General features: G+C 38.9%; 1 protein-coding gene and 1 long non-coding RNA gene across 8 annotated transcripts in view; both read right to left on the reverse strand.

Moving 5' to 3' along the window:
- Window positions 1-2929: 2929 nt before the first annotated feature.
- Window positions 2930-9097, reverse strand: LOC102407295. Of its 2 annotated transcripts, none has more exons than XR_006546817.2 (2): window positions 5270-9097; window positions 2930-4929 (listed from the first exon to the last, which is right to left on the reverse strand). It is a non-coding gene; the product is annotated as an uncharacterized LOC102407295 (long non-coding RNA). The 2 variants fall into 2 exon arrangements; XR_328742.4 differs by having other exon boundaries at window positions 2930-4932.
- An 8098-nt stretch (window positions 9098-17195) lies between these two features.
- UBE2E3 (ubiquitin conjugating enzyme E2 E3) overlaps window positions 17196-21869 on the reverse strand; it is a 92511-nt gene continuing 87837 nt past the window's right edge. For 5 of the 6 annotated variants that reach the window (XM_025273982.2, XM_025273972.3, XM_025273988.3 and 2 more), the window contains exons 5-7: window positions 19693-19840; window positions 18270-18375; window positions 17196-17834 (exon numbers count right to left, since the gene is read on the reverse strand). In XM_025273982.2, the coding sequence (XP_025129767.1) occupies window positions 17777-17834; window positions 18270-18375; window positions 19693-19840 (312 nt within the window). In that variant the 3' untranslated portion in view covers window positions 17196-17776. The remainder of the gene's footprint in view (window positions 17835-18269; window positions 18376-19692; window positions 19841-21869) is intronic. The other variant, XM_025273989.3, reaches the window with a different exon arrangement.

Here is a 21869-nt window from a genome sequence, read left to right on the forward strand (position 1 = left end):
GCTCTCCAGGTGATTCCCATACTCACTGAAAAGCAACAACAACTTTTGGACCCCTGTGTGCTGGATGTGGAACTTTAGCTAGAGACCAACAGGAGAAAAATGAAGTCCCTCCACACCAGCAGCAGGGACCTCGCCTTGGGAGCTTGAAATGAAGACGGTCCTGCTCAGCCCTCCAATGACTCAGCATGTTAGTTAATAGATCTCCTCTGTTCTCTGAAGGGTACTGCCTTGGGCAATCAGCCCCGGCCCCCTCCTCTCTGCCCAGCCTCTCAAATAGTAGCTAGAATGTTCTGGGCTTCTTTTCGATCTTTCTCTTCTCAAAATCCTCATTTACCCAACAACTTGCTTCAGCCAGGTGTCAGGGGTGAGCAGTGGTTTTCCTGAGCTAAGAAGCTATAGAGTTCCTGATAAAAATTCAAAACAGAATGAAACAAAACTGATAAAACTACATGTTATTAATTTCTGTACTATCAGTAACGAAAAGGAAAGATTTCTGGAGATGCCTGTATTTTAAGCCCAAGAACAAATCATATAGGCACAGGGGGAAACTAATAGAGAAGATATAGGTTTTGTGGGCCACTCCTGAGAAATCTGTATGCAAGTCAAGAAGCAACAGTTAGAACCGGACACAGGGACACAGAACAATGGACTGGTTTCAAATTGGGAAAGGAGAACGTCAAGACTGTATATGGTCACCCTGCTTATTTAACTTATATACAGAGTATGTCATGAGAAATGTTGGGCTGGATGAAGTACAAGCTGGAATCAAGACTGCTGGGAGAAATATCAATAATCTCAGGCATGGAGATGACGCCACTCTTATGGTAGAAAGCGAACAACTAAAGAGCCTCTTGATGAAAGTGAAAGAGGAGAGTTAAATAGCTGGCTTAAAACTCAACATTTAGAAAATGAAGATCATGGCATCCAGTCCCATCACTTCATGGCAAATAGATGGGGAAACAATGGAAACAGTGGCAGACTATTTTTGGGGCTACAAAATCACTGCAGATGGTGACTGTAGCCATGAAGTTAAGAGACGCTTACTCCTTGGCAGGAAAGTTATGATCAGCCTAGACAGCATATTCGGAGAAGGCAATGGCACCCCACTCCAGCACTCTTGCCTGGAAAATCCCATGGACGGAGGAGCCTGGTGGGCTGCAGTTCATGGGGTCTCTAAGAGTCGGACAAGACTCAGTGACTTCACTTTCACTTTTCACTTTCATGCATTGGAGAAGGAAATGGCAACCCACTCCAGGGTTCTTGCCTGGAGAATCCCAGGGACAGGGGGGGCCTCGTGGGCTGCCGTCCATGGGGTCGTACAGAGTTGGACACGACTGCAGAAACTTAGCAGCAGACAGCATATTAAAAAGCAGAGACATTACTTTGCCAAAAAAGGTCCATCTAGTCAAAACTATGGCCTTTCCAGTAGTCATGTATGGACGTGAGAGTTGAACGATTAAGAAAGCTGAGCACTAAAGAATTGATGCTTTTGGAGAAGACTATTCAGAGAGTCCCTTGGACTGCAAGATCAAACCAGTCAATCCTAAAAGAAATCAGTCCTGAAGATTCATTGGAAGGACTGATGCTGAAGCTCCAATACTTTGGCCACCTGATGCAAAGATCTGACTCCTTGGAAAAGAGCCTTATGCTGGGAAAGATGCTGGTAGGAGAAGGGGATGACAGAGGATGAGATGGTTGGATGGCCTCACTGACTCGATGGACATGAGTTTGAGCAAGCTTTGGGAGTTGGTGTTGGACAGGGAAGCCTGGTGTGCTACAGTCCATGGGGTCACAAAGAAGTGGACACGACTGAGCAACTGAACTGAACTGAACTGAACAGATCAGGTATGAGGGAGGCTGAGCTGGTCAGGTCTCCCTGCTGGATTCCTTACCTTTCTATTTAATTAGAACTGATTGAACAAAGAGTTCACCTCCAAATGGCAGTCTAATCATCTCCATTCACCTAGGTTTGTTACAACCATTTAATAACTCTGGCCAACCATGAGTCAAGTATTCAAGGTGTTTTAGGCTACATTTTGGTGGCTCCAGGAGCCCAAACAATGAGCTCAGAGGGCATTCCTGGGTTGGGAGTGGAAGGCCTTTGAAGGCCCGGCAGGCACTACTACTTTGCAGCACCCTGAAAAGTCCTGGTATTGTGCATGCTTGCCTCCACCCACCCATTCCACCACCAAATCTGGAAATCTGTGACTACAGGATGGAGGTGGTAGCTGGGAAATGCGTTTTTTACAAAGTTTTCTAGGCAATTCTGATACACATGCCTGACTTTGCCAATGGATAATCAGAGTTCAGTTGTCTAAGTTTTATTATTGCACATTCAGTTTTTATACATAATTCAATGGTGGCTATGCTGTGATTACTGAGACATGACTTTCACATATGTGACATGTTATTTAATGCCTCAATTTGATCTATGCATGGTTTGATACAGGTTCTCAACCAAAACATAGGTCTAAGCATGCAAAATTAATAGCTACTGTAATTTTTAATTTTGAAAATCTCAAACTTTACTGGCAACTCTTTTAACCTTGCACCATTAAAATGAAAACACAATTTGAAGACAGCTACATTTATTAAACATTTTTTCATCAGTATGAATCCTGGCAATGCACTGAACTGTGCAGCAAACAGCCCGCTGGGATGGGCAATCATTAGTTTCACCTAAAATACAGTAAAGTTCGAAAATATGTACTTCTGCCGGTTTAACCCTGGTTTCTATGATTAAAACATTTGAAGTAAATAAACCAAACTATACCTCAATGCACCTCTACTGATAGGAAATAAGCCTATCTAAAATGGCGACTGCGGTGAATTTTTACAATAAAAACCATTTTCTCTTTTTATTTATTGTAGAAACAATATTACCACATAAAGAGAAAATTGAATTTACCCATAGTCACACCAACCTAACTTGCCATTTATGTATTTTTAATCTTTATCCACAAACATAACTTTTACAGTTGTAACTTGTGTATTTATACAATTTTGAGAAAATCACAAGTCTTAATATACAGGATTTTATGTATATTCCTCTTAAAGAAAATTATACAGTGAAAAACCTACAATATGCAGTTATGCCCATTAATCCCATCATACCCAAGAGCTTCAACCTTCCAGACCAAATTATAATTGCTTTTCCTCCTGCACTTGAGCACATGAGCTAAGACAAGGCTCACACTGGTCTGAGTTCACCATCTGTAAAACAGCACAGGTAAAATACTGCTATGATTTTCTAAAGTTTTCATCTAGGTTGTTCAGCACATTTTCTTTGTGCAGTCTTTATAAAAACTTAAAATTACATCTAAAACATCCCCATATTAATCGTATCAATAATCTTCGATAATTCTTAACTATTATTCCACTTTTCTTGAGCTTGTTTTTAAGGCAAAGCAGTTAATATAAATGATAATAAAGGGCATCTGTATCTAAGTACACAGGTAGAGTAGATTCTGTGATGGCAGAAATACCAGCCTGGATTTATTCAGACTGTCTATGTGATCTTGGGCCAATCATTTTGTCCCCTTACTTTACTTTACTGTAAAATGAAAAATGAATATTTGCACTCTATCTCTTTGGGGCTCTTACGGCAAAAACCAAAATATAAGTAAAACATTTTGAAATCCTCAGATGAAAGGTACTAAATTTTTTAAAGATTTCATTTTTATTACTATTCATTGACAAATATAATTTATTAACCTGTATACTAAAACTTGTATGTAGCATTCTGATTAAAAAGCTGTTTCAGTAACAGGTCAGGAGAGTGTGCTGGTTTCATTTGGTGGCACGCTGACATCTAGTGGAGATTTATGGTGTGCTGCGGTACCACACACCCCACAGTAACCCCAGTTCTATGAGGACAGACAGAAGCAAAAGCACCTTTGGGTCTTTATGCAACGCATCAAGAAAATATTCCAACAAAAAACAGGCATACTTCCTGTGTATTTTTCACTTGATCAATTAAAAATATTGGCAGATTCTCAAGACATCTAGTCAAAAGTAGTGGGAGCATGCAGATGGGGGTGGAAAAAGTCGTTTGTTCAGCACTGCAGTTGAGGGAGGTCTTCCAGGATCTCCCACTAATCCAGAGTTTAAAAGTGACGACCTAATTATGTGCTCACCTACTTTTTTTTTTTTTTTTTTCCCCAGCAATGAAGACAAGCAAGACTGGAGGGTGGGGTGGAGAAGAGGAGGAAAGGGACAGGAGGGGAGGGGAGGGAAGGAAAGCATGCGGGAAGTAAGTTTTCTAGGGTTTTCATTACATCTATGAATTACATTTTGTACCTCTGTGTACCAGAATTTTATTAAATCCAGAGGGAAAATGTCTTTCAGCAATGTATGTGTAAGATTTCTGGCTTATCACTGAACGTTTATCTAAATATAATACACTGCACTTACTTTGGAATAAAAATATACAATAAAATGTTTCTACTATTACACCTAGCTTTCATCAACATCTAATGCCATCATTAAAGCATGGCTGTTTCCTTGCCATCCCTTCCAAAGACTACAAGACGTGTACGCCGAGTGGCCTTGAGAGGAAGTAAATTTGACCCTCACATTTTTAACACGTGACTAAATTAAGATAAACAAATACTGATTGGAAGACTGTCACAATCACATCAGATCAGCTTCAGTACAAATGTAAATGCTGTCTCCTCACCCCCGACCCTCCTTAGGGAAAGTGCGAAGATCTGAGTCAAGTTGTTCCTACTGGATCTAAACCCGCCTGCTTCCTCGTTTTCTACTGAGCTTCAACCAGTGGATGACGGTTCTTGACACCACTGCTTAACAGCTTTAGTCCAATGAACAGGAAAGGCTGAAGAGGATGCATTCTGGAAGCTGGAATAAAGAATTTGTTTTACACTGCTGTGTGCTTAGCCTCTGGTTCTGGCAGACCCTTCAACCACACCTCTTCTGGAAAAAAAAAAAAAAAGTAAAAACATCTTACTGTTGGTCTGGAGGAAAAATGGAATTAAAAGAAACCTCAAGGATTAGGACATGTGTGATTTTTCTCTAGAGAAGAATGTGCATGAGTTTGTTCCCACCACACCCAGAATGATTCTAAATTCTTTTAACTCCTCTCTTGGTGTCTGAGAATCGGAAGAGTCATCTAGAAATGATTAGACCAGACCACCTCTCAAGTGTAAAATCTAGAAGAATATTATGGCAGCTACATTACTTAAATTATAATTGAACACTCATATAAATATGTATCATCAGTCATTTAAATTAAAAAAAGAAATATACTCACTTATGTCCTTCTTGGCAATTAATAGTAAACTTCAATCTTCAGAGCCCAGAGACAAAAACAAACAAAAAACAACAAAAAAAGATGCGACACAACCTATTAGCACAAGCAAAAACAATGTTCTAATAGCGAAGCTTCATGCTGTATTCAAACATGTAATTATCCATACAATTTGCAACTGTATTGTTTTACTGCTTAAAGTCTTTCCAGATACTTTACACTGCCCAGTGTTTTGCTACTAAACACATTTTCCCCATCACTACATTTCTGCAGTGTTTTTCACTGTTTTTTGTTCTTTTAGATAATTGAGAAAATTCAGGCCCAGAGAAGTAAAAAAAAAACAAAACAGTTCTAATAGAATAAAAGAGTACACAGAAAATGGGAGTTTAGTTACTCCATCACAGGCTGACAGGCTGGTAGTTATTTTGGCTCCAGTTCAGAAACTGCAGATCCAGGAGAAGTGAAGTAATTACTATTGGAATGTTTTACTCACAAAGAAAATATATCATTGACCTTTAATTACTCTAAATGATAATACACTGAAAACTTAAAAGTTGTGATCTTTCTATTCTTTCAAAAGTGTCGAAATGTGTCAGGTGGCAACTCTTGGTAATTAGTTTATATTTTATTCAATGATAAAATGTTATTTGATGACAACATTTTAGTAGAAATGATGATTTTAAAGATTCCTAGTCTAGAGGGGACCTGACCTCAGAGCTAAGGTTACTGTCCCTGTGTTAAATATGCAGATGGCAGTGATTTTTAGACACGCAACGAGTCACTTGGGTGTGTACATGTCCTCCTAAGGCACTCTTCTAGTTCCGTTGTCCCATGTACGCCACTACGCGGTAGACAGGAACTAAGCTCCCAGGTGTGTTCAGAGTTGCACACGGTAAAGAAGTGACTCCTAAAGAGATCAGTCCATGGATGTGTTATATGAAATAAATCTAGAAAAGTGGTCAGAGTACCCTTCACGAGACACTTATTGTCAGAAAAGAATTTACATTAGAGAATCAATAAAAATACAGAATGCCCCTTTATTTGTGATCTTGGTTTCCCTGGAAATGTAGAAAAAAGAGAGACAAGTTTGACTTACAGAATCCGAGGAAACTTTTTATTGATCTCTTTATCCTTTCAGCACTGAGAGAGCAGGCAAAACACTATTTTTAACTCTGGCTCAAACGAGTAAACCTTTTCCCAAAGCTTAAATGAGGTGGGTGTTTTCTCCACATCATAGCACCCTCTGCTAAATTAACCATCAACATCCTCCATCCATCAAAACCCCAACCCAGGGCCGACTGCGGAACGACGGTGCCGCTGCTGTCGGCCTGTAGACGGCCCCGCGGGGCGTTCCCGTGTTGCGGGCGACTGGGGCTGCTGGCTCCTCAACACCCAGTCGTCCCCTAATGACCACAGAATTATGTAAGTCCTACTTTGAAAATACATGGAGAAAAGACATTTCCAGCTAATTACTGAGAAAGCTCTAACAAGCTGCAAATCAAAAAGAATACAAAATGATTTCTAATTTAAGTAACAAAACACAGGGCTCTAAATATGCTGTTCTTTGCAATCCTCTAGCCAGGCCTTAAATAAGGAAATGCTGTCTTAGCAAGGTACCCGAGGAGAGGTGTTACCTGGGGCAATCACGTAAAACTGGGGAGAGATGACCCACACGAGACCTAAAAGCCTCTTTCTTCAGACTCACTTCAGTCACATTCAAAAATCCTCCCCTTGGATGTTAACTAACATGAGCCTAACTTACAGTTAACTTTAAACCTGGAAAGTTTTGTGCCCATGTTTAAACATGGCCGAATACTTGTTAATCTTCCTAGGAACATCCCTATAATGAAAATAAAAACAAGTGTTGCCATATGCCAAACTGATATAGTGCCTATCCACTGATAATGTGCTTGCCTATGCTTGGAATGTCACTTTATGAAGGCGCTTACATATAGTTAATATGTAAGCTAAAACACTTCCAAATATTCAAATCCAGAAAAAAAAAAAAAGTACAAAGTTGCCCACTCATCACTGAATTATTCTGGATTGAACAGAAGGCTCAATTTCAGTACTGCCAAATGCTCTTAGCCTCACAAGCAATGAACCATCTGTCTTGAAGCACCAAGTATATCAATTCGGATTTAAAATACTGGTGTGCCTAGCAAAGTATCTTAAGCTATCTATCCATTTTCTGATGCTTGAGACTTACCACACAGCCAGCAACAAGGTTATATGCATCAATACTTTGAACTGCTTGTAGTAAAAGAAATTATAAAAATGTCAGACCATCAGAGAGTTATAGCCCCATAAGCAGAAAGTCTTGAAGAAGAGTCAGAAGATTAAGGAAGTTTTCTCAATGAGTCACTATTGCTATTTCTCTGACAAAATATTTTTAAGTTATAGAACGGCTGCCATTGGCAAGAATGATTCTGGTATTTCACTAAAAACAAGTGTATCTGAACCTACTACTGAAATAAATACTGCTTCATCATGGGAGCATACTGATGTCATGACAGAAAGCTGGGTTTCAAAGGAGTCTGGACTTGATTCTGAAAACAGTGGGCAACCACTCAAGTCTAAGAGCAAGGGATGTGCTTACTCTAAGAAGATTAACGCGACAGCAGCATGAAGAATGAGTAGGAGTCCTTTGGATGGATGAGAGGATAACTTAAAAGGCTCCTGAAGATAATGGGCCCGAATTAGACCTAGGACTGGAAAGGAGAAAATAGAACCCAAACATGACATCTGTCAGAAACAAGGAAAAAAGACAGCAAAGATCAGCCTGTAAAAGTATAAGATAGTCTAAAGAATATTATATGATTAATTTAGGTTAAAAAGTCACACCCTACTTCAGTTCAGTTCAGTCCCTCAGTCGCGTCCGACTCTTTGCGACCCCATGAATCGCAGCACGCCAGGCCTCCCTGTCCATCACCAACTCCCGGAGTTCACTCAGACTCACGTCATTGAGTCAGTGATGCCATCCAGCCATCTCATCCTCTGTCATCCCCTTCTCCTCCTGCCCCCAATCCTTCCCAGCATCAGTCTTTTCCAATGAGTCAACTCTTTGCATGAGGTTAGGTTCAGGTAATTAGTAGAGTTGGATTTAAATGTGCAATAGTCACACAGCAAAAGCATTGTTCAGCAAGATTCAGTAAGGAGAAAAGTTGACAAAGTATCTCTTACTTCCTGACTCTCTAGGCAAAATTGAGTGGTGAGCCAAATGGGTCTGTCACTGACTAGGTTTTCAGAAAAAATAAGCTAAATATGCTCCATTTCTTCTGTATGAATCTTGGGAAGCAGGAAGTCAGGACAGGAGCAGGGAAAGGCAAACAGGGCATGAGACCCGGTCCTTAGCTCATTGCCCCATGGGTTCACTGGAAATGAAATTTGCCCTTCAAATTCCCTACTACCAAGAGTAACGTAAAGACAGAAGGCCTGGAACCGGGAGTGTCCTTCCATGGAACCAGGGCGAGAAGTAACAGGAGTTGGCATCTCTATGTCCTTCTCTCACCACTATGTCTACAAAGTAGACTTGTTCTATTTCCTAGAATCACCTGAATGGGCAAGAAAGGATTTTTGACAAGCCATCTTCCTGAAAGCTCTCTGTGCTTACCTAGGACATCTCTTTTCCTGACTAGGCTTTGATGAGCTCTTTAGGAAATTTATTTTCCTCCACTTCCAGCATTTAAGCAGCATTAGTTATAAATACTTTGGAGAAGGCAATGGCACCCCACTCCAGTAGTCTTGCCTGGAAAATCCCATGGATGGAGGAGCCTAGTGGGCTGCAGTCCATGGGGTTGCTAAGAGTCAGACATGACTGAGCGAATTCACTTTCACTTTTCTCTTTCATGCATTGAAGAAGGAAATGGCAACCCACTCCAGTATTCTTGCCTGGAGAATCCCAGGGACAGTGGAGCCTGGTGGGCTGCCGTCTATGGGGTCGCACAGAGTTGGACACGACTGAAGCGACTTGGCAGCAGCAGCAGCAGTTATAAATACTTAAATCTGTTGATCTGAATTTTTAAGTGTAGTTAAATTTGGTGTCAAGGTAAGCTTCTTCAATGACAAGGAAAATCACCTGAAGGGAAGAAAATATTAAGGTGCTTAAGATTCAACTCAGCTAACAGTTGCTAGCCATACTTGAGGAAAAAGAAGAGCCATTCCAGAAGCTAAGGAAATTTTGATTACTTGTTTACTATATTACTTATTCACAATTAACATGTAACTATAAAATCACAGGCTCATCTAGACAGACAACTCACTTAACCATTCATTTATTCTCTCAAAAATAAATGACCCCTCTCCTGGGCATGGAGGACTCACACAGACACATGCGCTTTGGTCACCCCATCCTCCCTTTCGGCCAACAGCCACTTCCTAATTAATAGAGGTGTGGAAGTCACAGGGAACTTCCCACTATCACATCTACCTCCAGCCTGGACCTATCCCCTTGCCTTCTGCTTGTTCTACTACTATGGGTGGTATGAGACGTTACGTTCCCAGCAAAGAACAGCCACTTCACGTCTATGCTAGATCCCATCTCCTTCTGCCTAAGTAGGACAGCTCGAGTTCAGTGAAGGCCAATACTGCTTTAAGTAGGGATACGCCCCTCAAGAGCTCCTAGTGTTGTCAGGAGAGAGAGAGAGATCCAAGGGGAGTGCAGAGAGCTTGGGAAACACCTGGAAAACAGTGCAGACAATCTTCTCTAGGACACTGCTTCTCTGCCCTGCTCACCCATTTCTCCCTGTTCATCTTCCTCATCAACATACAGTATAATTCCCCCCATCTTAAATAAAGGAAACTACCCTCCATTTCTCTATTGCAAGACTGTCAGAAGTCTACAGTTTGTTACCTTCGGCACCTACTCCAACAGAGCTTTTGATCTTGCCACTTTTATTAGTCACTGATGACCACTGCTCATCAGGTGGGAAATAAAACAGCCACATCTGCATCTTAGTTCGGAGAAGGCAATGGCACCCCACTCCAGTACTCTTGCCTGGAAAATCCCGTGGATGGAGGAGCCTGGTAGGCTGCAGTCCATGCGGTTGCTAAGAGTCGGACACGACTGAGCGACTTCACTTTCACTTTTTACTTTCATGCATTGGAGAAGGAAATGGCAACCTACTCCAGTGTTCTTGCCTGGAGAATCCCAGGGACGGGGGAGCCTGGTGGGCTGCTGTTTATGGGGTCACACAGAGTTGGACACCACTGAAGTGACTTAGCAGCAGCAGCAGCATCTTAGCTGGATCCTCAGTCCCATCTGAAGCTGCAGATCATTCCCATCTCCAGGAAACTCTTCACTTTCTTTTTGGGTCCCCATGCTCTCCTGGGGATGTCCTTCTACTTCCTGGGTTCTTCTGCTGATTCCATGTGTCCTTGGCTTCTGAAATTGGAGTGCCCAGACTTCTTTCTTCCCTAGCAGCACTCATTTCCTTGATGATCTCATCCAACCCCATAGCTGTAAACATCAACTATCCACTCATGAATCCCAAATGTATGTGAATGACCCAGAACTAACTCCTAAATCTCAGAACTGGATATCCACTGCTCTGACGTCTCTCTACGGACGTTTCATAGGCGCTTTGAATTTAACCTGTTAACATGAAGCTCTTCATCTTTCTCCATTCCTGCTCCACCTCCAGACTCATCTTAATTAACTACAATTCCAGCCTTCTGGTTTTCTCAGGTGCTAAACTTTGACTTTTCACACCACAGTTAAGTCTATCAGCAAAACTTATTAGCTACCTTCAACCAGAATCTGATGATTTCCTACTACCTACACTAATGCTACCCAGGTTGATGTCAATCTCTAAGCCAGCTCTAACCCACCAAGTCTTTTCCCTAACAGTAATCAGAAATTCCAGAACATGTCGTAATCTCATCACTGTTTGACTACAACACTCCAGTGGCTTTCATCTTATCTGGAATACCCAGACTCCTTCCAAGGCACTATTAACACACTAAACGGCCCTATGTGACTTGTCAGCAGTCAGTCTTGACTTTGCCTCTTACTCTTCTAGTTGCTCACTCTACCCCAGCTTCTCCGGGGTCTTGTCATTTTCTGCAAGCATTGAGCATGCTCCTGACTCCTGGGTCTTTTCATCTGCTATTTCCTTTGCCTGGAATTTCCACACTCCTCCTCCCCTTATCCTTTACATCTTCAGCTCTTGGCTGACATTTTTGGTTAAGCCTTCTCTGATAACCCTTTTACAACTGGCCTACACCCTCCCCTTTCTCCCTCATGGCACACATTGCCTGCTTTAGTTTTTGACATAGCACTTACCATCATATATATATTATGTAATACAAGGGCTTCGCAGGTAGCACTAGTGGTAAAGAACCTGCTTGTTAATGCAGGAGACATGAGATGTGGATTCGATCCCTGGGTTGGGAAGATCCCCTGGAGAAGGAAATAGCAACCCACTACAGTATTCTTGCTTAGAGAATCCCATGGACAGAGGAGCCTGTCAGTCCACAGGGTCACTAAGAGTTGGACACGACTAAAGTGACTTAGCACATATTATATACATACAACACTCCCCCGCAAAAAAACCTGTTGTCACCTTGAACTGGAAAGTAAACAACCTACAACAGGGATTTTCATGTGCTTTGTTCAATGCTAATCCTAAGCACTAAAACCAATGTTGGCCAGAATACACGACTACTAACTTACTGGGTGAAATGAACCTGATCCCTGGTTTCTAGGGGCTCATGATCAAGTAAAAGGTAACTAACATACAAATAAAATGTGTGTCATTAAAAATAATTACAGAAGAAAAAAAGCTGTCCCACATGACTCAAAATGACCTTTACCATTTGGGGGTTGTGTAGCCAGGGCAGCAGTGGGCTAACACGATCCTAAAAAATAATGTAAGAATCAAGTAAGGGGTGCCATTAATACCCCTGCAACTCCCCGTATCCCTCGTAATTACTCTCCTTCATCACTACATAGCGTGAAATGCTCGTACATTGACTTGCTATAAGCATGCCTGTCTCAGTCTTAGAGAATCTCTAACATTCCTCACACACTTGCCCCTTGAATATCAGGACTTCCCTTGGTGATCAACAGTGCTCAGTAACCTGTTTCTCCCTGGGTTCATTCTCCACTCTGGGTGTGAGATGGGCCAACATACCTGAATTTGCTCAGCCGACTTACGAAATACTCACGTTATAAGAAACTGGAATTACACTTCTGGAATCAAGGGATCTTTTACCCAGTCCACACACAGGGCAATAAACATAGGGCAATAAAGAAAAAAAGTGACTCATTTGATTCTTTATCCTATTCTATTCCTCTTTTCTCACAGAAGATAGAAATGGGAAAGAAAAACAAAATGAAAAGATTTGGATAATATTTCAATGACTGACTTTCAACACTCTAGGACTGCCCCTCTCCATACTACTATATGGGTACACTTGTTCCTTTTCCCTAAATTATTTCTCTTAAGAGAAATTTTTTCAAAAGTTACCACTTTTCATTTTTCTTACTAGATTTCCGTAACAGAATTACTGTAAGCAGATACATATATTCCACTGTGTCCTCTGCCTTCTTACCAGTAAAAAGGAACAGGAGAAATATACCAAATAAGAGTAATGATAATGGGAAACGATGAACATTTTGTAGGGCAGAGAGCATTTTGGTATAATTAAGGACTTTTAAAATTACAAGATTAATTCATTCTCCACTTTAAACAAGTAGATATTAAGTAAGTTATGAAAATAACCCATTGCTACTTCTCACACTTCAAGTTAACAGGAATATCCAGTATCTACCAAGTATAAAGCACTGAATCAGCATGACAGGGAATTAAAGGTGACAGGACTGACATGCTTCACATGGATGGTCCCTGAACAACCTTACAGAGATTACACCCATGATATCATATGCATTCATTCAGTAAACATCTATCATGGAACAACAGATACTGGGCTGAGATACAGAGACAAGGACTACAGATATTATCCTCCAAAAGCTCACTATCCAGAAATATACAGGGTGTTAAACTGAATATAACAACAAAACACACACTAGAGATATTGGGTATTCAGAGTAGTTTGAAAGAGAGTAATTATTTTCAAAGCATCAAATAGTATTAAGAAAGTTTAACATCATATAGATTAGATACAACTTACCAAATTATTATACTAATATGTTCATAGCTAAATCAGCTGAGACATTTGTTTTAATTTCTTGTTCAGTAGAAAATGAATACACGTTAACAAAGATATGTTCTCCTCTGCTAAGAAGAGGGAAAATCTATTTGGACAGAAAAAGGATAAACTATTTAAGGATGTATTCATCTCTGCATGTGTTACAGTGCCTGAAAGAACCTTCAATAAGCAAACTTAATTTGTAGAATAAACTCGCAATGGAGGCCAGTTGGTATATAGCATAACCACCCCCCGCCCACCCACCCCATCCAAAGGAAAAGAAAGAAAACGAGAAACAGACTGATGGACTAAAGTTACACAACAGTAAAATGGAAAGTTTTCATCAGAAGAGCTGAACTTGAGAAAAACTTCAGGGAACTGGATTTGGGGGAAAATTTGCTTTTTATGTTCTGTGTTAAAAAGACCTGAATAATTAACTGGCTTTAGCCTCACTGGACTTCAGCAAGATAACCTATAGATGTAAACTGAATTTGTATTTCTCTAAATGTACCCATTGGTAGAATCTAGGTTCATTCTGTCTGACAAGGTTTTAACGCCACTTAATCATTGTTGGCAACACAGTTTATAAACCAGTCCCCCAAATTCATTTCATAACCACTTTGAAAGGACTATCATTCCACTGTGTAGAAACACCCCATTATACACTGGAGCAGTACATTTAAATCAGAGAATAACTTTACCCCCCAGAAGTTAACAAACTAGTTACCAAAAACATGTTTCAAATACCACCTGCCTATTAAAATTATGAATTATTTTCTATTATTTGGGCATTACTTGAAAAACTTGGTAATTTAGACAGGAAGCAATGGGTTTATTCATATATTCTATTTATCTAAAGAAATACTGAAACACAAGAGGATAATTATTGTAGAATCATTATCTCAGCCTCTTCAAATAACTTGCAATAGTTTTATGAAAATAATGCTTCAAATCACGCCATAATTCTATCCAAAGACCCTAACATAAATGTCAACTGAAAATGTGTACAGTATTAACTTGACTACAATCCTGGTTAACAGGTGAAGCCACACGCAGGACTGCAACTGGCTCAAACTTTACTATATAATCATTTTTGTATTGTTACAAGAATATACTTGGGCAAGTAGTGGACTGACTCCAAGTACACAACACCTCATGGTTCTTGTTAGAAAGAGTAATGTACACACAGGCCAAGACAAACCTCTAAATTTTATCCCCATACCTGATTAAATTAAAAAAAAAAAAAAAGACAGTGTCTAGACAACTAATACGTCTTATTATTTTGAAAAGGCTCATCATTAAATGATAAAATTTATCAATACAAATTTTTTCATGTGGCTATGTGATGGCATAAATAAATTTAAAATATCATCACTTATCTCATTTTCCAAATTAAAAAACGGAAACCAGTGATATTGAAAGTATTCTTATGACAAATATCTAAGAAGATAAATAAACGTACCTCATATTTACTGGAATCAATTATTAAAGTGCTATTTTGTAAGGTTCCATTTGAGACTAAAATAGAAGATTAAAATAAGGATTGACTAAAATGCAAAACTGTACTCATAGATTACCTTTCAGAAGTTTTCAATTAATCTATGTATACCTGCTTTTACATATAAACATATATATTCAATATTAACTATAACACTATGAACAAAACCACTTAAGCCTACTGGTGAAGAATGGGGATTGTACCTCCATTCACATCATGCTGGCTGTTTAATCTGCAGCAAGTATTTAACCTGTTCATCTATCAGTTTTATTCTGTCAACTGAGGATCATCAAAGCACCTCTCTCTGAAAGCTTTTGGGGTGATACTGAATGAGATAAGGCACCTCAGTGACTAAACAGAGCCCGGCGTGTGCTGCATAGGCAGGCCCTGAGGGCACACAGTGAAGATAGGACACTCCAGGCTCAGCAGGGTATATGGTGCCAGGGCTGCTCTTGCATACTACAACATTTGGACCTGGAACTTGTAAAACTTGCTCTTAATGAATGAGGGAAAAAACCTAGGTTTTAAAATATCACATTCACCTCCAGAGCAAAGTTTTATGAGGAAAAAAAAAAATCCCCTATTTGTAGTATACATGGATGGACACCTATGTAACTGGGAAGTAGATCAGAAATAGAAAAGATTTTTACAAATTTAGAATTTTAAGGAATCCAAGTGATGACTTATTTTTCAGTCCACTTGAAACTGTGGCCTGTTCCCTGCAAAAGAAAGCAGAACATGCGTAACAAAATTTTATAAGATTAGAATGACTGAGTTTAAAGACTAAGAGAGAACAGGGAAATAATTAAATTAACTTGTGTTTTACAAAAAGGTTGAAAGTGTCTTATTTAAGGCCACAAAGGTAGTTTGTGGAAGAGCCACAAATATTTTTATGTCACCAATTCTTCCCACTCTGTCCCAGGTGAGTACTGGACAAAACCTGCAAGTAAGCAGGTTGATGGTAGCAAATAGGCTCATCATAGCAAATGAAGGAAGTACAAGAATTGCATCCCCCAAATATCCTGATATTCAGTATGATGAACACTTTTCTAGCATCGAGAGTTTATTAATCTAGGGTACAGGACGTACAATGGTGGAAGTGGGTAAAAACTACTTTCTACCCTTCACCTACATAGAAATCCTCAAGAGCTTACGTAAAAAATCCCCATTCTCATCACACTGACTTGACTCCAGTTCATATTATTAGTTACTGCTTTTAATATTCAAGGCTCAGAGGTTTTCATGGGCCTAAGCCTGTTTGGTGTACTTTTGTAATGAGGAGATATTTGAAGAGTAGGGGTGTTAAGTAAAAGTGTGATTTTATTTTACACTGGTTTAAGACTTCTACTGACAAGTACTCTAGCAGGAGTCCATCATTCTTTGTAAGGGTATGTACAACTCGAAATGCTTTGCTTTATTATCTTGGAGCCATGTACTTCTATGCTAAGAGTTTCACTCTATGCATTTTAAGATGGTACTCTGTTTCCAACTTTTGGACTGGATAAGACATATCCCCATATTCAACAAACCTGCAGCATGACCAGGGAATTACCTTAATAACTATCCCAGCAAGAGGAAAACATTTATACTCTGCGGACCAATTTAAATATTGAAAAGTAAATTAACTCCTGTAAGAAATCTAGTATTTAATAATTATAACTAGAAAGAAGAAATCCATATAACCTGTAAACCCTTAAAATTCTCTATTTTTTCAACTGAGAATTAATGCTACATCTGCACACTAATCTGGAGTTCTATTCTACCTTCAGGATAGACGAAAGTTTGTGTTCAACCAGCTATCTCTGCTTGGCAAGTGCCATAATAAGTATGATAATATACACCAAAAAACACCATGAAAACTCAGGAATAGGATAAATTAAAAAAAAAAAATGCATGAAAGACACAGAAGGGATACCGGATTAAAGTTATTTGGCAATATTGCCCAATGGTGGACAGAAGTCACCATTTTGGATATAAAATCTTCCAAGCCAGGATTTTATGTTATTTTGATGTCACATCATCAAAGTAGAGCTTTATGTGTTTTTGAGACCAATGGTTAAAAATGTATTTCTGTATATTTAAGCTCATGTATTCTCTCATTAGGACTTAGAGGAAAAAAACTCTACACATTTATAAGATTTCAAATGTTTTCCATTTAATAAATGATTTATTTGTACTAGTCCTTCGTAGTCAATCTTCATATTCACATTTTTATTTCAACAACAATCATCTCAGACACGCCTTCTAACAAAACTGACTTAAAATATTACGACAGGAAACTATGCCTTCAGGAGCATGTTTATTGTGTTTGAGATGATACATCAGGTGCTCTCTGAGCTACAAAGGGTAAAAGGAAATCCTCTCGTTACAAACTGACAAAGGTAAAAGGTAAAACATTTTTCACAACAGCATGAACCACATACTCAGAAATAGATCTGGGTTTAATACAAATGACATAATTCCTAATCATCTACGGCTACTTTTATAACTTCATACAGATAATGAATTAGGCTAAAATGCACTATAATATTTGGTAGACTTCAGGACCAGTATCCTTAGTACATCACAAAATACATTTTGATATCCCAAAGAAGCAAGACTTGCAAGTAGGCGTTTTAAACAGAACTAATCTACAGCTACAAAGTTCTACTCTTGATAGCATTTACCTTTTTGGGGAGTCTCCCAGTCTCCAAAGGATAAAAGCAGAGAGTAGAATCAGTATAACATATACACAGAAGTCCGTATTGTAAAGGCTATAAAGATCTGCAGCACAGTGGGAAGATGCCTTCTGCTCCTTCACACTGCATACAAATTATGTGAATTATGTTGCGTATCGCTTGGTCCACTGTCTGGCTATCCTGTCATGTTCTGCTCTGTTGGTCAAATACTGAGTGGCTATGCTTCCAACCAGAGGATCCGCTGGAAAAGTGGAAAGAACATTAGAAGATATTATACAGTGTCTTAACGATTCAGTTCTAGCAGTTTGGAACTGAAATGTTGATTTTTCAGCAGCATCTTGATATATAATGGCTAATTTCTCAAAAAGAAAAATGCTTAAAGTAACATAATCATCTTTATATTTTAATATTCAAATTAGAAAAGCCTTCTTTAAAAATAAAGTTAATAAAGCTTTTAAAATGTGTAATTTTTTTAAAAAAATGTGTGCATCTTTAATATATAAAAACTATTTTTCACCCTTAGCATTTTACTGAAAAGTAAGTGTGCCAGTATTTGTTTTCCTATGGATACTTAAAAATTAATTTTTCCAAATGCAGATCCTATGATGCAAGGTTTTTCAGAATGAAATATTTCTTTTATTCTGTACAATAATATGATTTAAATCATCATCCTTACCTCCATTTGAAAACTTGCTTGCCATTTTGTTTTAAATAATATTCTGAGCGGGAAATTGAATCTGAGACGTAAATTTTATTTTGAGCTTGTTTTTCAAGAAGGTCCACTATGTACATGTGGTACAAAATTTGAAGCACATCAATCAACAGCCAGTAAAACGTAAAAAAGCTCTCTTCCTTCCTTCCTCCAACTATTTAGAAGTTTCTCTTCCTGGCAAATGATTTATAGCATCTCTACCCAGAGACATTATATGTATTTATAAGCATTTAGAATATTATTGTTTTGCCTATTTTTCAGTGCTGTGCTTTTTTAGCTTAATGTATCTTCAAGAGTTTTCTCCATTAATTCACACAGAGCTACCTCTTTAAGCTACATCCTCTGTTAATGGCCATGAAGGTTCTTTACAATCTTTTGCTTTAATAAATGATGCCACAATGAATATCCTTCTACACATCCCTATACTATCTCTCTCTCTCTCTCTATGGTACATATGCAACTGCAGGGTCTAAAATAACAGTAATAGCCTTTGGTGGTTGATTAAATATTTAGGAAAAAATAAGTCAATTTGTTTACAAAATGACCACTTAGTAAGATATCACATGCGAAATCCCACACCTATACATTACTTTTTCAAGTCAGCTACCCACATGAAAGATCGTGTGTGGCAGTTAAGCATTTCTTAAAAGCTACACACTAATGACTTTATCCCTGAATTTTAATAATCATAATCTAGTCTAACTCTCTCATCAGTTATCATTTTAATATCCACTATTACCACATCTAATAAAGCTAACCATAATCCAAAAAGGATGGAAGGGAGAACAAGGAGCCCTTCATTGCTGAGCAGCTGACTGCATGCAAGCACATGACAGCAGGGAAGGAGCAAGAGGAGATGCTGTCAGAAACACTCGCATCAGAAAGGGTCTGCACAACTCCATAATTCAGAAAATAGGGAGTTCAGCAATGACAGGGAGAAAGTAAGTACAGGGTAGTACGCCATTAACAACGGCTTCCCTTGTAGCTCAGTCGGTAAAGAATCTGCCTGCAGTGCAGGAGACCTGGGTTCGATCCCTGGGTTTGGAAGATCCCCTGGAGAAGGAAATGGCGACCCACTCCAGTATCCTTGCCTGGAAAGTCTCATGGACAGAGGAACCTGGTGGGCTGCAGTCCATGGGGTCACAAAGAGTCGGGCATGACTAAGTGACTAACACTTACTTACGCCGTTAACAAACTAAAGGAAGTTACTGTGAAACTTTTGGTCTATTCTAATTGAAATGGTATTGATAAGCTTCTCAAAAAGTGTTTTTTGCTGACCTTTCTACCAATAGCATTTACTTCTTAAATTCACCTTAGGCCTTAAGCTAACTGAGAAAAATGCACTGATTTTTGGAGCCTCACTGAATGTTAATAAAAATCTACTTACCAGGGTTGCAGTCTGTCAAAAGAGAACAAATTGACAGCAAAACCTTTGAAATAGTCAAAGCAGGACTCCAGTTGTCTTTAAGGATGTCCAGGCAGATGACTCCCTGACTATTGATGTTGCAGTGATAGATTCTGGTGCGGAAAGTAACCTAAGGGCAGCGACATTAAAAAAAGATAAGCTTTATTACCAACCAAAACTCTCACTAGCAAAAATGAAGTGGAACATGTTACAGATCATAGCAAATAGCATATAACTGAAGAGCTAATCAAACACTAGTTTTTGTAATAGCAAAATTAAATTATTTTATTTAATTCAGTTGCAGGAAATTTTGTTTTTATCCAGTATAGCAGGAACTACATTGCTTTTAAAACAAAGCGAGGTGCAGAATTGTTTAAATAAATGATACAGTAATTCAATATATGTATGTGCGGGCATGTACACATACACCCCTGTTTAAAAACAGGAAATGAGGGAGAAAAGAAACGTTTTGGTGCCAAAGGTGAGAGAAAGTAGTGAAGAATTTTTTAAACATAAAACTAAAGTTACATTAGTAAAAAAAGGCCATCAACTCATCACTAATCTCTCGCCATGTGTCAAAAAGTACTGCAGAAGGTTGGTAAAATCACCAGTGTTTCTATTTCTCAGACTTTAATTTCCCCAAATGGCTCACTGTCTTGTTAGAATAAGACAGTCAAACAAAACAAGTAAGGTCTTAAACTACTGAATAAAGGAAACCATTATATCCTTGAAACATGTGGGAAAAAAGAGAGTAACTCATAGAAACAAATACTGGCAAATTTCAAAACAATCACAAATTCAGTGGTTAATTCTTAATTTAGAACTGCAAAATAGAAAAGATAGTTCACGAACCCTTTTAACTGGTAATCTCCCAAGTGGAGTCTGGAAAGAAAATGGGTAAAGCCCTCAAATGTGTATTTCCGATAAGGACGCATAATTAAAACAAGAAAGCAACCATTGGTGTAGTGGGGAAGGAGGAGGAAGAGACTACAGTAGTACCCATTTTATCTACACTTTTACCCTCCACGGTGCCAGTTTTAGACCCCTCAGATCAACTGGGATCCAAAGACATTAAATGCAGAAGTTCAGAAATGAACAATTTAGAAGTTTTAAACTGTGCTGTTCTGAGTAGCATGATGAAATCTTGTACCGTCCTGCCCTGCCTGAGTGTTCAGCATAATCCTGCCAGTCACAGGCTACTAAGTAGCATCCTGGTTATCAGCTCAACTGCTGCAGTACTGCAGTGCTTGCGCTCAAGCCACCCTTACTCAACTTCATAATTGCCCCAAAGCTCAAGAGCAGTGATACTGGCATTCAGATCTGCAAAGAGAAGCCATGAAGTTCTTGTGTTGAGTGAAAAGATGAAAGTTTTCAATGTAATAAGGGCAGGAAAACAAATTCTACTCTGAGGTTGCTAAGATCTACGGTAAAAATGAGACTTTTATCCACGAAATTGCAACAACATCGGGGGGGGGGGGGGGGGGGCGACGACACGGACTTGTGCTCGTTTTGCTGTTGTACCTCAAGCCGCAAAAGCTACAGCCACAAGTGCTTAGTTACAATGGAAAAGGCATTCAATGTGTACAAGATATTTTGAGAGGGACCACAATCTCGTAACATTTATTACAGTACATTACTATAATTGCTCTAATTTTATTATTAGTTAGTTAATTTCTTACTGTGCCTAATTTATAAATTAAACTTTATCATAAGTATTTATGCATAGGAAAAAACAGCATTATATAGAGTCTGGTATTATCTGTGTTTTCAGGCATCCATTGAGGGTCTTGGAATTCTGCTTCTGAGGATAAGAAAAAACTATGGTATATAATTCTAGAACTGTTCTAACACAGTACATGCTAGTTACACAGAACTCCTAAAATGTGGCTGGTAAGAAATAAGATGGGCTAAAAGTATAAAATACACACTAGATTTCAAAGACTCAATACCAGACAGAGAATGTAAAATAGGGCATTCATGATAATTCTACTGATTACATATTGAAATGACAGTATTTTTGGACATGCTGGATTAAGTAAAATGTTATTAAAGTCAATTTCACTGTTTCTATCAAAAATGACACATGTAGCCTGCATTATATTTCTACTGGCTCTGCTCTAGAATATGGGAATAACCTATGTTCGTATCATTGACAGCTG

This window comes from Bubalus bubalis, chromosome 2 (genome assembly GCF_019923935.1).
Source record: "Bubalus bubalis isolate 160015118507 breed Murrah chromosome 2, NDDB_SH_1, whole genome shotgun sequence".
NCBI classification, from domain to species: domain Eukaryota; kingdom Metazoa; phylum Chordata; class Mammalia; order Artiodactyla; family Bovidae; genus Bubalus; species Bubalus bubalis.